Raw genomic sequence first — 16580 nt, forward strand, 5'->3', positions numbered from 1 at the left:
ATTGGAATTCGATTACTTAAGATTGCCAAGGAGATCAATGAATGCATTGATTGAGGAAGAGATGAAAATGAACTTGATCCGGAGAATGCAACATCTCCTGAGCCCAATGAACTCCCCATTTCTGATCTTACCCATTCTCTTTAATTTCTGCCATTTACTTTTATGAGCAATTACCCCATTCCCGTTTAAGATTCTGTAATTTACTTTCCGCCATTTACATTCAGCTCTTTATTTCTAGCATTTACTGTTTCTGCTATTTACTTTCCCGCCATTTAATTTTCTGTAAATCTCAAATCAAATTCTGGTTCGCTCAACTAGAACATTCATCTAATTAAAGTTGCTTGATCAATCAATCTCTGTGGGATTCGACCTCACTCTATTGTGAGTTTTTACTTGACGTCAAATTCGGTACACTTGCTGAAGAAAATTTGTTGAGAGATAAGTTTTGTGCGTATCATGCATCTGTCCCAATACTGCACCAATTGCATGGTAACTGGCATCACACATTAGTTCGAATGGTAATGTCCAGTCTAGTGCAGAAATGACTGGTGTTGTGACCAGCTTAGCTTTCAGAGTCTCAAACACCTGCAGACACTCTATGTCAAAGATAAATGGCGTGTCAGCAGCTAGCAGATTGCTTAGAGGTTTTGCAATTTTTGAAAAATTCTTTATAAACCTCCTATAGAATCCTGCATGCCCCAGAAAGCTTCTGATTGCTTTAACATTGGTGGGTGGTAGTAACTTTTTTTTTCAGTTTCCTCTACCTTAGCTTGATCCACCTCTATTCTCTTATTCAAAAGTTTGTGCCCAAGGACAATTCCTTTAGTCACCATAAAGTGACATTTCTCCTAGTTTAAAACCAGGTTAGTCTCTTGGCACCTTTTTAGAACAAGTGCTAGATGGTCAAAATAGGAGCTGAATGAGTCTCCAAATACTGAGAAGTCATCCATGAAGACTTCCAGAAATTTCTCTACCATATCAGAGAAAATAGAGAGCATGCACCTCTGAAAGGTTGCAGGTGCATTGCACAGACCAAATGGTATCCTTCTGTAGGCAAATACTCCAGATGGACATGTGAATACTGTTTTCTCTTGGTCCTGAGGATCTACTACAATTTGGTTGTAACCTGAATAGCCATCCAAAAAGCAGTAGTATTTATGGCCTGCTAGTCTTTCTAGCATCTGCTCTCTATGAATGGTAAAGGAAAATGATCCTTTCTGGTGGCTGTATTGAGCCTTCTATAGTCAATACACATACGCCACCCTGTAACTGTTCTTGTAGGAACTAGTTCATTCTTTTCATTATGAACCACCATCATGCCTCCCTTCTTGGGGACAACTTGGACAGGGGTCACCCAGGGGCTGTGGTGCACGAATTGTAAATTACACTTTTCGCAACTCGTACCACTAACCAGCAAGTGCACTGGGTCGTCCAAGTAATACCTTACGTGAGTAAGGGTCGAATCCCACGGAGATTGTTGGCTTGAAGCAATCTATGGTTATTTTGTAATTCTTAGTCAGGATATCAATTATAATTATCAGTTTGGATTGCGAAAAATAAAAGAGCATGAATTAAATACTTGTTATGCAGTAATGGAGAAGATGTTGGAGTTTTGGAGATACTTTGTTTTCTGAATCTCTGCTTTCTCCCTGCTTTCTTCTTCATGCACGCAAGGTTCCTCCTATGGCAAGTTGTATATTGGTAGATCACCGTTGTCAATGGCTACCACCTGTCCTCTCAGTGAAAATGGTCCAGGTGCGCTGTCACCGCACTGCTAAGCATCTGTCGGTTCTCACTCATGTTGGAATAGGATTCATTGATCCTTTTGCGTCTGTCACTACGCCCAACCTTTGTGAGTTTAAAGCTCATCGCAGTCATCCAATCCCCGAATCCTACTCAAAATACCACAGACAAGGTTTAGACATTCCAGATTCTCAAGGATGCTGCCAATGGATTCTAGCTTATACCACGAAGACTCTGATTAAGGAATCCAAGAGATACTCATTCAATCGAAGGTAGAACGGAGGCGGTTGTCAGGCACGCGATCATAGGTTGAGAATGGTGATGAGTGTCACGGATCATCACATCCATCATGTTGAAGTCCGAATGAACATCTTAGATAGAAACAAGCGAGTTTGAATAGAAAACAGAAATAATTGCATTAATTCATCGAGACACAGCAGAGCTCCTCACCCCCAACAATGGAGTTTAGAGACTCATGCCATCAAAGAGTACAAAGTTCAGACTAAATTATCATGAGGTACAAAATAAATCTCTAAAAGTTGTTTAAATACTAAACTAGTAACCTAGGTTTACAAAAAATGAGTAAACTAAGATAGATAGTGCAGAAATCTACTTCTGGGGCCCACTTGGTGTGTGCTGGGGCTGAGACTTGAGCTTTACACGTGCTTAGGCTGTTTCCAGAGTTAAACGCCAGGTTGTAACCTGTTTCTGGCATTTAACTCCAACTTGTAACCTGTTTCTAGCGTTTAACGCCAGAATGCAACATAGAACTGGCGTTGAACGCCAGTTTACGTCGTTTATCCTTTAGAAAAGTATGGACTATTATATATTGCTGGAAAGCCCTGGATGTGTACATTCCAACGCAATTGAGAGCGTGCCATTTGGACTCCTGTAGCTCCAGAAAATCTATTTTGAGTGCAGAGAGGTCAGAATCCAACAGCATCTACAGTCCTTTTTCAGCCTGAATCAGATTTTTGCTCAGCTCCCTCAATTTCAGCCAGAAAATACCTGAAATCATAGAAAAACACAAAAACTCATAGTAAATTCCAGAAATATGAATTTTGCCTAGAAACTAATAAAAATATACTAAAAAGTGACTAAAATATACTAAAAAGTACATGAAATTGACCCCAAAAAGCGTATAAATTATCCGCTCATCAGGCTGTCAGAAATAGGATAAATAATCCCAGCCTCTAGTAACTTAGTGACCTCTTTTTGCACCACCTTCTTTATGGCTGGGTTTAGCCGCCTTTGTGGTTGAACCACTGGCTTAGCATCATCCTCCAATAGGATCTTGTACATGCATCTGGCTGGACTAATGCCCTTAAGATCACTTATGGATGACCCAAGAGCTGTCTTGTCTGTCCTTAGCACCTGAATTAGTGCTTCCTCTTCCTGTGGCTCTAAAGCAGAGCTTATGATCACGGGAAAAGTGTCATCTTCTCCCAGAAATGTATATTTCAGGGATGGTGGTAGTGGTTTGAACTCGGGTTTATGAGGCTTCTCCTCCTCCAGAAGAGTTTTTAGAGGTTCTTCTATTTTCTCTGGTTCCTCCAGATTAGGCTGAACATCTTTAAAAATGTCATCTAGCTCTGATTCGAGACTCTCAGTCATATTGATCTCTTCCACCGGGGAGTCAATAATATCAGCGCTCAGGCAGTCTTTTGATGTGTCTGGATGCTGTATAGCTTTGACAGCATTCAACTTATACTCATCCTCATTGACTCTCAGCGTTATCTCCCCTTTTTGGACGTCAATGAGGGTTCGTCCAGTTGCTAGGAAAGGTCTTCCTTGAATGAGAGTTGCACTCTTGTGCTCTTCCATTTCCAACACTACACAGTCAGTAGGAAAGACAAATGGCCCAACCTTGACAATCATGTCCTCAATTACGCCTGATGGGATTTTAATGGAGCCATCAGCAAGTTGGAGGCATATCCAGGTTGGTTTAACTTCATCAGTCAAACCAAGCTTTTTGATAGTGGATGCAGGTATTAGGTTAAAACTTGCCCCAAGATCACATAGAGCTGTTTTGGTAGAAGCATCCTCTAATGTACATGGTATCATGAAGCTTCCGAGATCTTTAAGCTTCTCTGGTAAGTGGTGCACGAAATTGTGATCATCAATGGCGCCAACAACTTGGTACGCACAATTGTAATCTCAACTCTTTGTCACAACTCCGCACAACTAACCAGCAAGTGCACTAGGTCGTCCAAGTAATAAACCTTACGTGAGTAAGGGGTCGATCCTACGGAGATTGTCGGCTTGAAGTAAGCTATGGTCATCTTGTAAATCTCAGTCAGGTGGATTCAAATGGTTATGGAGAATTGATAATTAAAAGATGAATAAAATATAAATAGGATAGAGATACTTATGTAATTCATTGGTGAAAATTTCAGATAAGCGTATGAAGATGCTTTGTTCCTTCTGAACCTCTGCTTTCCTATTGCCTTCTTCCAATTATTCATACTCCTTTCCATGGCAAGCTTATGTTGGGTTTCACCGTTGTCAATGGCTACCTCCCGTCCTCTCAGTGAAAATGGTCCAAATGCACTGTCACCGTACGGCTAATCAGCTGTTGGTTCTCGATCATGTTGGAATAGGATCCATTGATCATTTTGCGTCTGTCACTACGCCCAACACTCGCGAGTTTGAAGCTCGTCACAGTCATCCCTTCTCAGATCCTACTCCGAATACCACAGACAAGGTTTAGACTTTCCGAATCTCAGGAATGCTGCCAATTGATTCTAGCCTATACCATGAAGACTCTGATCTCATGGAATAGAAGGCTCAGTTGTCAAGCGAGGCAACCATGCGTCATGAACCAGAAGGCTAAGAGATACACACTCAAGCTATTGCAAGTAGAATAGAAGTGGTTGTCAGGCACGCGTTCATAGGTGAGAATGATGATGAGTGTCATGAATCATCACATTCGTCAGGTTGAAGAACGAGTGTATATCTTAGAGAAGAAATAGGCTTGAGTTGAATAGAAAAACAATAGTACTTTGCATTAATTCATGAGGAACAGCGGAGCTCCACACCTTAATGTACGGTGTGTAGAAACTCCACCGTTGAAAATACATAAGAACAAAAGGTCTAGGCATGGCTGAATGGCCAGCCTCCCAAAGAGGGTTCAATCATCAAAACATGATTCAAAGATGATCAAAAGATGAATTGAAAGATGAAAATACAATAGCAAAAGGTCCTATTTATAGAAAACTAGTAGCCTAGGGTTACAGAAATAGGTAATTGATGTAGAAATCTTCTTCCGGGCCCACTTGGTGTGTGCTTGGGCTGAGCATTGAAGCTTTAACATGTAGAGACTTTTCTTGGAGTTAAACGCCACCTTTTGTGCCAGTTTGGGCGTTTAACTCCAGCTTTTATGCCAGTTCTGGCGTTTTGACGCCAGAATTTCTATGTTAATATGGAACGCCGATTTGGGCCATCAAATCTTGAAAAAAGCATGGACTATTATATATTACTGGAAAGCCCAGAATGTCTACGTTCCAACGCAATTGAGAGCGCGCGAATGGACTTCTGTAGCTCCAGAAAATCCACTTCGAGTGCAGGGAGGTCAGAATCCAACAGCATCTGCAGTCCTTTTTCAGCCTCTGAATCAGATTTTTGCTCAGGTCTCTCAATTTCAGCCAGAAAATACCTGAAATCATAGAAAAATACACAAACTCATAGTAAAGTCCAGAAATGTGATTTTTATTTAAAAGCTAATAAAAATATAATAAAAACTAACTAAAATATACTAAAAACATACTAAAAATAATGCCAAAAAGCGTATAAATTATCCGCTCATCACAACTCCAAACTTAAATTGTTGGTTGTCCCCAAGCAACTAAAAACAAAGTAGGATAAAAAGAAGAGAATATATAATGAATTCCAAAAACATCTATGAAGATCAGTCTTAGTTAGATGAGCGGGGCTATTAGCTTTTTGCTTCCGAACAGTTTTGGCATCTCACTTTATCCTTTGAAGTTCAGAATGATTGGTATCCATAGGAACTCAGAATTCAGATAGTGTTATTGATTCTCCTAGTTAAGTATGTTGATTCTTGAACACAGTTACTTTATTAGTCTTGGCCGTGACCCAAAGCATTTTGTTTTCCAATATTATCACCGGATACATAAATGCCACAGACACATAACTGGGTGAACCTTTTCAGATTGTGACTTAGCTTTACTAGAGTCCCCAATTAGAGGTGTCCAGAGCTCTTAAGCACACTCTTTTTGCTTTGGACCACGACTTTAACAGCTCAGTCTCAAGCCTTTCACTTGACACCTTCACGCCATAAGCACATGGTTAGGGACAGCTTGATTTAGCCGTTTAGGCTAGGATTTTATTCCTGTGGGCTCTCCTATCCACTGATGCTCAAAGCCTTGGATCATTTTTATTTTACCCTTGCCTTTTGGTTTAAAGGGCTATTGGCTTTTTCTGCTTGCTTTTTTCTTTTTCTTTCTTTTTCTTTTCTTCTTTTTTTCTTTTTTTTCGCCATTTTTTTTCTTTTTATTTTCGCAAGCTTTTCACTGCTTTTTCTTGCTTCAAGAATCATTTTTATGATTTTTCAGATCATCAACTAACATTTCTCCTTTTTCATCATTCTTTCAAGAGCCAACAATTTTAACATTCATGAACAACAAATTCAAAAATATGCACTGTTCAATCATTCATTCAGAAAAACAAAAAGTATTGCCACCACATCAAAATAATTAATCTGTTTTAAAATTCAAAATTCATCCACTTCTTTTTCTTTTTCAATTAAAAATATTTTTCTTTTAAGAAAGGTGATGGATTCATAGGACATTCATAACTTTAAGACATAGACACTAAGACACTAATGATCATGTAATAAAGACACAAACATAGATAAACCTAAAGCATAATTTTCGAAAAAAAGAGAAAAATAAAGAACAAGGAAATTAAAGAACGGGTCCACCTTATTGATGGCGGCTTGTTCTTCCTCTTGAAGATCTTATGGAGTGCTTGAGCTCCGTTATGTCTTTTCCTTGCCTTTATTGCTCCTCTCTCATGACTCTTTGGTCTTCTCTAATTTCATGGAGGAGGATGGAATGCTCTTGGTGCTCCACCCTTAGTTGTCCCATATTGGAACTCAATTCTCATAGGGAGGTGTTAATTTGCTCCCAATAATTTTGTGATGGAAAGTGCATCCCTTGAGGAATCTCGGGGATTTCATGATGAGGAATTTCCTTCATGCTCTTGACCATGAGTGGGATCTCTTGTTTGCTCCATCCTTTTCTTAGTGATGGGCTTGTCCTCATCAATGAGGATGTCTTCCTCTATGTCAATTCCAGCTGAATTGCAAAGGTGACAAATGAGACGAGGGAAGGCTAACCTTGCCAAAGTAGAGGACTTGTCCGCCACCTTGTAGAGTTCTAGGGATATAGTCTCATGAACTTCTACTTCCTCTCCAATCATGATGCTATGGATCATGATGGCCCGGTCTATAGTAACTTCAGACCGGTTGCTAGTGGGAATGATTGAGCGTTGGATGAACTCCAACCATCCCCTAGCAACAGACTTGAGGTCATGCCTTCTTAGTTAAACCGGATTCCCTCTTGAATCTCTCTTCCATTAAGCGCCATCTTCACAAATGTCTATGAGGACTTGGTCCAACCTTTGATCAAAGTTGACCCTTCTAGTGTAGGGATGTGCATCTCTTTACATCATGGGCGAGTTGAATGTCAACCTTACATTTTCCGGACTGAAATCTAAGCATTTCCCGCGAACCATTGTAAGCCAATTCTTAGGGTCCGGGTTCACACTTTGATAATGGTTCTTGGTGATCCATGCATTGGCATAGAACTCTTGAACCATTAAGATCTCGACTTGTTGAATGGGGTTGGTGAGAATTTTCCAACCTCTTCTTCGAATCTCATGTCAGATCTCCGGTTATTCACCCTTTTTGAGCTTGAAAGGGGCTTCAGGGATCACCTTTTTCTTGGCCACAACTTCGTAGAAGTGGTCTTGATGCACCCTTGAGATGAATCTCTCCATCTCCCATGACTTGGAGGTGAAAGCTTTTGCCTTCCCTTTTCTCTTTCTAGAGGTTTCTCCGGTCTTTAGTGCCATAAATGGTTATGAAATAACAAAAAGTAATGCTTTTACCACACCAAACTTAGAAGATTTGCTCGCCCTCGAGCAAAAGAAGAAAGAAAAGAGTAGAAGAAGAAAATGGAGGAGATGGAGGGGATTTTGTGGTTCAGTCAAGGGGGAGAAGTAGTGTGTATGATCACTACAAGAATATGGCCGATTAGCTACCACAAAAAGAGTCGTAAAATCATCGCTAATCTGACACAAAATATAATTTGCGATGGATTAGCTACCACTTAGCAACTAATGCTTTCCTCGCTAATTACAAGTCGCAGATCAGTGAGGCAAACACAACAGTCGCTAATTCATCGGAAAGTTTTTTAGCTACCGATTAGATAGTCGCAAATCAATCACTAAAGTAAAAGCTAATTCCATAGAAGAAATGGACTAAACGGTAGTCGCTAATTAGCGATAAACTCTACTATAGCAGACTCATCGCTAAATGCAAGGTAACTTCGTAGACAAAATAGAAAGATTAGTTGACGCTAATTAGCGAGGAATTTTGTTGAACCTAACTCGTCGCAAGTTGTCCGCTAATATGGTCGCAAATCTGTCACATTTTAAAGCAAATCTATAGCTAATCTTTGAAAATCTTTAATCAAATTTGTAGGAATTTTGTCGCTAAACCAAAGCTATTTGAAATGATAAAGTAGAGTTATGAAATAGTCGCTAATTTGCTAGGAAATTATATATAGTCAATTAGTTGCAATACTATCGCAAAATGTCATCGCAAATTCCTTTTAAAATAGTAACAAACCAATAGGTATCTCACAAATATTTCAATCGCAATAGATTCTTTAATTTGCCACCATCATCAATAACGAGTATGTCGCTATACTAAAATAAACCTCATATTTTTTTATTTTAGTCATTAAACTAAAAAAATTATATCACATACAGAATAAACGAGTTTATCAAAATTATACATTTAAAAAAGTTCAAACCATGTTTCAAGAAATTATGTATTGAAGCTTAACCTAATAATAACCAAGCTTTTGGGTCTTGATCAAATGCCTACTCTATCTTTTCAATAGCTCTCAATAACATAATTAGTAAACTAACAAAGAAAAAAACTCACTTATAATATAATGTAAAAGTAAGTATTCACTCACATTTTTAGAGATGTTTCAATCTGGCTACACAAATGTGTTCCTGCTTCTATAAAATTTATTATACATTACACATCTCAGTTCCTCATTGCACACTGAAAATTAAATAAAAAAATAAAAAATACAAACACCTAAGACTTGGCATATCAATTGCACAAAGAACATGTCCACTAATTTCACCTTCAGTTTTACCAATATTGTCATTTATACTGGGATCAAACTGCAAAATACCACAGAAAAATAACGGTAAATAATAGCACATCAGTTAATCAAAATAAAAATAGAATAATAATAAATTAAACGCAAAAAATAGTAGCTATCAGAACAGCAATGAAGATGAAAAAAATTAAAATCAAGAACAAAAAATAATAGAACCATTAAATTAAAATAAAAAACTAACAAATTATAAAAAATAACAATAAAAGCAACCAACAGTGAAGAACAACAAATTAAAAATTAACAAATAAAAAGTTAGCAACAACAAAAAACAACAAATTAAGAACAGAAAATCAAGAACAAGCAAACAATAGCAAGAAGCCAAGAACAACAAATAAATAGCAGTAAAGAACAACAAACTATAGCAAGAACAGAGAAAATCAATAATAGAAAGAAATCAATTGTCTTGAATTAATAATTAATTGATTAATTAATCAATAAAGACCCAATACTCAAGCTAAAGTCAAAATCAAATGAAATCACTATACCCCTAATAATAATCAAGCTAAGTTAAAAAAAAAGTAAATAATTTAATTTCCATTTAAAATTACAAACCTTGCTACATCATAGGCATGTAGAACTTCTGGAGTCTGCCTTGTCTCTAGAGTCATTTTAGCGAGATTAAGGAATAGCTCTGCAGGTTCAACCTAGGATAACTTATTTTCTTAGGTTTTTCTATTGCCAGTGAAACATTAAAGATAAGAGCACAACAAAGGAGAACTTACTTTATAACCAGGATGCTTATCCAATTTAAGGAGAGCATAATAGTCTCAAAACTCTTTTTCGGTAGGCACAAGTATTCCTTTCTTTCTGTGATCATCATACATCTGAAACAATTCAACCGAAGTTATGTTCATATGTTCAATATTGAAGTGAGCATGAAATTCCGCAGAAAATCCTTCTCCTTTTGTGTATTCACATAATTCATTCATTGCAATAATGTGTAATTGGATCTGAAATCACAAAAATCAATAGCTTCATGAGTTTTAAACTTTTAACCATCACTAGATATTGTTCTTACAAACATCATCAAGCAGATGCAGGTTCTTGATAAAAGGCATCAGAACCTTTAGAAAATTATTTTACCAACAAATAAATATGAAACTACTGTATCTGTAAGTAGCCACATTATATATTTGTATTGAGCCTTAATCAATATAGCATATAAAAAACTTGCAGAAAAAATAGATATTATTTCCACTTCAATAAGAGAAAAATCAGGTTTTATTATACTTTTGTTAAAAATAAAAAAATACCATCTGTTCAAGCATAGAATAGCCCCTTGATAAAAAATGTGCTGCATTCTCAAGTCCATTCTAATTGCTCTAATCCTATTCCACAAGAAACCTCTCAACATAGGGCTGATGTAGCAGAAAAAGTAGATAATCAATTGTCTTCTGAATTATGGGCATTGGTAGAATCAAGCTTGCTTCCCTCTCTGCTGTCCTAGTATATTGCCATGAAACATGATAAGTGTTACTAATGAGAAGTGATAATAGTATTTATGAAAAAAAAAGTATAGTTTACTATTAGTAATATGACAATCACTTTAACTGGTCAAGATTGCTGGTTATATTTCTATCCCCATCCAAGCGTTCATACTGGTCAAAATCCCCTTTTTTCCTTTCACGCTCTCACTACTCAGTCTCTAAAATACAGAAATCTCAAGTATTTTTATGCAAAGATCAAGTTCTTTATGCAATAAATTTGTTTAGACTTTAGACATATCTTTCAGTATATATATATATATATATAAAAGACTAGGAAGGGAATTGAATTTGTGTCAAGCATACCTGCAGTACACGCAGAGCAGTACACGCAGAATTCACAGAACCAGCAAAATAAATAAATAAAACCAATTTGAATTGAATCATCTGATTGTTGTGATTTCTTTGTATTTTACAGAACATTGACAACCAATCTAAAAATTATGCACAAACCTTTCATAACCACCAAATCCCCAGCTGCACAAATGGATAATCTTAAGTTATAACTTATTTTACAGAGCTAAGATACTGAACTAAGAAAGTAAAGAATTACTCACAAGTAGACAAAGCCATTCTTATCCACCGCCACTAAACATTCAAAAAGAAATAATGAGTAGATGAACGAAAAGATTAAATAATTGAGATCAAGAATGGAAAAAATAAGGACCTGTGTGATTTGTCCCACATGCCACTATGACAATTGTTTTCCAAGACAGAGAAGCAATTGCCCGAGGATGTGGCTGGGGTACATACACCAATTTCACAGAGCTATCCTTGAAATTATACTGCAAGCAAATGCAAAATATGTGAAGCTTTCTGTTCTTTGTTGCACCTTTCGTGCAAACATTTACTAGGATAACATAATAAAACAAAGCAGAGCCACAACACGAACAATTAAAATACAATAAAAAATTACGCAGCAGCAACAACAAACTTTTCCAAAGATTAACAAGGATTATCAAAATTTCAAGCTTTGAGGACAATTTCAGTCTCAATTTTTTTCAGCAAAGCACAATACAACTGCAGTGAGCAGAGCTAATCATTCAAAGAAAGAACACAGAACAATACAAAGAACAAAAATAGGACTAAAATGAATCAACTAATTAGTAATCATTCAATCCAAAAAATAGCTAATCATTCAATGATTCAAATTTCAATTAGTAGCACTAGCAGAATCTCTAAAAAAATCAATGTTTTGATCAGAACAAAGAACGAATAGTCATTACGGTGTCCAAATCCTCATATCAAGTCTTCTACCACTAGCAAACCCTTAACTCAAAAACACAATAAACAAAACTTTTGATTCTAAAATTAATAAATCTCCAAAAAAATCTAGACCGATTTAAATACTCACTATTTTCAACAAAAACTAAGGCATATCAACCCTTAAATTCACATAAGTTCAACATTTTAGATAGATAAAAAAATTCTAATAAACATGAAAAATCTTAATTCGTTATTTTTTGTTGATCGAGCTAAGACTATAGATTAAATTCGAAATATCTATTTCTTAATAAATCAAGAACCAAGCAATGGAACCTCTCAAATTCATTCTTTTTCTAAATCATATTTTAAAACAGGATCTTAATTTTCATAAAAATTCAGCAGCATCTCCCCTAAAACTTGGACCTTCCCAACTAAACCTTTCCGCAACCCCTTTCTAATGGGTTCAAGACCAAATCAGTTTTCAGTAAGACCAAATTCAAACTTTCAAATATTAAAGATCATTTCAAATCAAAACAATTAGAAATCTCCATTTAACAAAGTCAGACATTATTTCAATTCAACAGACAACCAGATTCATCCAAGACAAATCAGATAATGCATAAGACTTACATAATCACCAGAAATACATTTAGCAAGTCATATCTATTTATAACATTTCCAATTTAAAATAAATTAGTTTGTATAAAAAGCCCCTACCTCGATCGCGACACAACTACGCGGCAAAACTCTATTTTCTTTCGGCCCGCAACGGCGGCATTGCAGCAACCGCAACCTCAGCTCCAAACCACTTTCGCAGCAATCACAGCAACTCTAATCGCAACATACAACCTCGATAATTCAATCCTAAATCATAAATGTCGCGAAAATCCTAAATAACACATAACAGAATACTACCGGCAAGAGTTCCAAACCCGAGATACTTACGGTAATAGCAGAACGAAGCAGCAGCAACTCCAAACTGTCCCGGCAACAGCTCTGGTGATGGCAACAGCTCTGGTGATGGCGAAAAACCTCAGCGGCAGCTGCAATAACATCGCAGTGATAACAATACCTAGAAATTGAAAGAACGGAAACCGAAAGCAAGAATACTCTCTACCAACGGTGGTGGCGGCGACTAGGAACTCCGACAGCGGCAGCAACAGCTCCGGAGTGGCTCTGTCGGTTCAGCAGCAGCAGTGACTCCCTTTCCTCTCTTCCGTCTACGTTTCTGTTTCCCTCTCCTCGCGTCGGATCCTAGTGGTGGCTTGACGGCTTCAGAACAGCGATGGCAGTGGGTGACCCAACGGCGGCAGAAGGTTCCAACTCCAACCGCGATGCCGTTCCTCTCCTCCGCATGCGACAGCTTCGACCTACCTCTCGCACGCGTCCTTCTCTCGAGTCTTGACGGAAGAGCGGCGGCACAGTCGCGTCTTTCCTCCCTCGCGTCGAGCTCCTCTTCCCGATGAACCTCCATTGATGGCGACGACGGAAACTGGGCGCAGCTCCTCCAGCTCGACGCGACCTTTCCTCTCATCTGCCCGATCTCTCTCTCCTCTTCTGGTGTGCGACGATGGCGTGGGAAATGACGACGACGACGATGGGCTCTGCGGCGGCGACACGGCGGTGAACGATAGTGGCTCTGCCGGCGTGCTCTTCCCCCTCTCCTTTCTCTCCTCTTTCTTCTTCCTGTTTCTCTCACTCCCCGATCTCCATTTCCCTTTTCTTCCTTTCTTCAAATCTGTGTGTGAAAGGTGGTGTGTCACTACAAGAGAACCGGGAAATAGCGGCGGTTCCTAGAGTGATTTGCGGCGGTTTTAAACCGCCGCGAAACGGGATTCCAGCGGTTCGTTAAGCGTCGCCTATTAGGGGGTGGTTATATGATTTTGCGGCGGTTCTCAAGAACCGCTGGCACAACCGCCGCAAAATCCAAGATTAGCGTCGCAATGTTTAGCGGGGGTTTAAAATCGCCGCAATCTGGAAATCTGTAGTCGACACGAAATGTTCGGCGGTTTCAAACCGCCGCCGTTTAATGGCCACGGTTTAAAGACTAATGCATTTACCGGCGGTTTGAAAGCGTCGCGGTTTAACGGCCAATATTTTTTGAAATGTAACTGGCGGCGGTTTAAAACCGCCGCTATCTCCTAACCCGAATTTTCAAATTCCTAACGGCTAGTTCGCAACCGCCACTATTTTTCAGTTATATGGCCGCAAAAATACTGTTTTGTACACTGGCAATCACGCTTTTTTTTATTTCAATGTACATTTTTTTCGTTTTTTTTTAATTGTTCTTAATATTAGTAAGTTAAATTATTTAAAATCCCGAAAAATAAATTGCAGGGTAAACGACAATAGCAAAACCATTAACTTAATTAAAAAATTTATCCGAATATCAACTAAGTGTACTCCTTACTAAGAGTTGCATAATCAACAAAATAAAAGTGTATATCTGAAAGAATAAAAGGTTCCACAATCCCAAGAACTACTTTCTAATCTGTCCCTCCAACGCACTCATCCATGTGGCGACGTCTGATGGCAGCTCCCTACCTTGCCCTTGAAGTAGACATATCAAAGCACTCTCCATTGCCTGCATCCTGACCTTCCCAGCTGCTACTTCATCCTCCACTGCCTGTCTTCTGGTCTTTTCGGCTGCTACTTCATCCTCCACTGCCTTCCTTTTCAATTTTTCTGCTGCCAACTCTGCTTGCAGTTCAAGCAGCACCCTTTGGGTCTCCTCCCTTTCAAAACTATTGTTCGGCTGATGGGAATTCATACCAAAGACTTGACTAGAAGTTGGTCCCAACCCCATGCCACGCACCCTACCCGGGCGCTCTTTTCCGAGAGCTTGAGCAAGCGAATCATTCTGGGATAACAGTCTAGAAGATTCATCGCCTTGCTCAATAGCCTCAATTCTTTCCTACACACATAGATAAGCAATTAAGAGCATTTATTAGCTAGTCACTAACCGCACAGACTTCCAATAAAATTTAAAAAACTAAAAACACATTACTTACTTCAATAGCGCGAGCCGCATCATGGATATAGGAGCCATCATCTCTTTTGTGCGTTAAGAGATACAACTCTCCTCTACTAACTCTCCTCCCTTGTCGTTCCGACTGTACCAATAATGACGACAAAGTGAATAAGGTAGAGGAACAAATAATTCTAAAATATTCTCAAAATTAGATTACCTCTTCTTCTCCGAGCCTTGCGAAGCTTTTCGATCCGCCGGTGTGGGTGTAAAGCTGCTTTGATCGATTCTCGGCATTTTTCTTACACTTCTCCTGTCATGCCATCAAATTAAGAGTTACTAGACACTAGTTCTAACGAACTAATTGTAATATAAATAGACTTTGTCTGATATGAAACTAAAACTATATTACCTGTGTCTCTTCGCTATTGCGATAATCGAGAAACTTTCTCCAATGTTCCGCAGTAATTCCATCTGGGCGGTTTTCAATATTTTCTGCAAGTGAAAGTTCTGCGTCATAGTAGCGATGGTATAATCTACTTCTCGTTTCCTTCCAAGCCCTTCCCAGCATCTTGAATATTATAGACTTTATAATTCCTCTACTATCTTCTTCAAAATGGAACATTTCCTGAAACATTAGAATTAAGCTGTGAGTAGTGTTCAAACTATGAGTTTGGAATGGTACGAAGAAATAAAAATAACATTTTACCTTTACTATTTCATTATAGACCTTGTCCCTGGTGCGAACCTTTCTCCAGTCCCTCTCGCTGATTGGGAATTTGGTGTAGTCAGATCCTAGCAGTCCCATAACGCCGCTCAGTAAACCTGCTTCATCCCCAACTGGTTGCAGTGCACTGTTAAACCTGAGTACCACCTTTCTTCCGTTAGGTGGCTTCATAGCTTCCTTCACACTCAGTTTGACTTGTTTGATTGTGCCATCGGATTCTGTAAAAATATTAATAATTAGTTAGCTACCATTGGAGTCAAGCTGCAAATAAATCATAGAAAAATGGAGCAATAAAATGTAGAATTAAATAAGTTTTCTTATACCAATTGTTTTAACATCCCAAAATTCTGTGGTCTTGCGTCCCTTGCGCTTCTGAGCATCCTGTGCAGCTAAAAGGTTATCAACATGTTGGTCAAAAGAATCTACCTCATCTGCCTCGGCGTTCGGCTCCGAGTTTTCAACATCATTCATGGAAGCCTGTGGAGCAGGCAGTGGTTCGGTTCGGGGCGGACGAAAGGGGCGTAAAGACGAGGATGTGGGGGCACTACTGCCAATCGGTGGCGGAATTGGGCAGTCCGCTCTCTGCGAAGTTGAAGCCGCATGACCTCCCACTTGAGGCTGCTGACATGCTGTGTCTACACAGGCTTTCTTCGTGAAACGACCTACCCGAGGCATCTTTCCCAACTGCATTTGAATTATAACGAAGTAATAACAATTAATGTATACATAATAATATAAATTAACATGCAAAAAGGACACCGGCATACCCCAGTTACATGAGGACATGTGTACATGAGTACATGAGTTGAGATAGCATGTTAACAAAGAAATCAAATATGTGGGGCATTAAAAAAATTGATATATTCATAATTTATTCAATTATTTATGTTAAATATAATTAATCCTGTATCATTTTTATCATCATGAATATAACAATTAAAGTGTACATCATAATATAAATTATCAGAGGTCCCAACTGCATTCGATAAATACGAGAGTACATGAGT

General features: G+C 38.4%; 1 protein-coding gene across 1 annotated transcript; it reads right to left on the reverse strand.

Annotated features, from left to right (window-relative positions):
* Positions 1–15488: 15488 nt before the first annotated feature.
* On the reverse strand, positions 15489–16367 carry LOC112785955 (uncharacterized). Its single transcript, XM_072231106.1, has 4 exons — positions 16341–16367; positions 15897–16257; positions 15549–15791; positions 15489–15493 (listed from the first exon to the last, which is right to left on the reverse strand). Exons 1-4 carry the CDS (start codon positions 16365–16367, stop codon positions 15489–15491), a joined length of 636 nt encoding a protein of 211 aa, XP_072087207.1.
* Positions 16368–16580: the final 213 nt, after the last annotated feature.

This window comes from Arachis hypogaea, chromosome 20, assembly GCF_003086295.3.
Source record: "Arachis hypogaea cultivar Tifrunner chromosome 20, arahy.Tifrunner.gnm2.J5K5, whole genome shotgun sequence".
Taxonomy (NCBI): domain Eukaryota; kingdom Viridiplantae; phylum Streptophyta; class Magnoliopsida; order Fabales; family Fabaceae; genus Arachis; species Arachis hypogaea.

Coding starts and splice junctions, on each gene's coding strand:
- LOC112785955 (XM_072231106.1), bottom strand. CDS start 16,367: ATGTACACATGTCCTCATGTAACTGGG. Junction 16,258..16,340: donor CATGTCCTCATGTAACTGGG/GTATGCCGGTGT, acceptor ATTCAAATGCAG/TTGGGAAAGATGCCTCGGGT. Junction 15,792..15,896: donor TTGGGATGTTAAAACAATTG/GTATAAGAAAAC, acceptor ATATTTTTACAG/AATCCGATGGCACAATCAAA.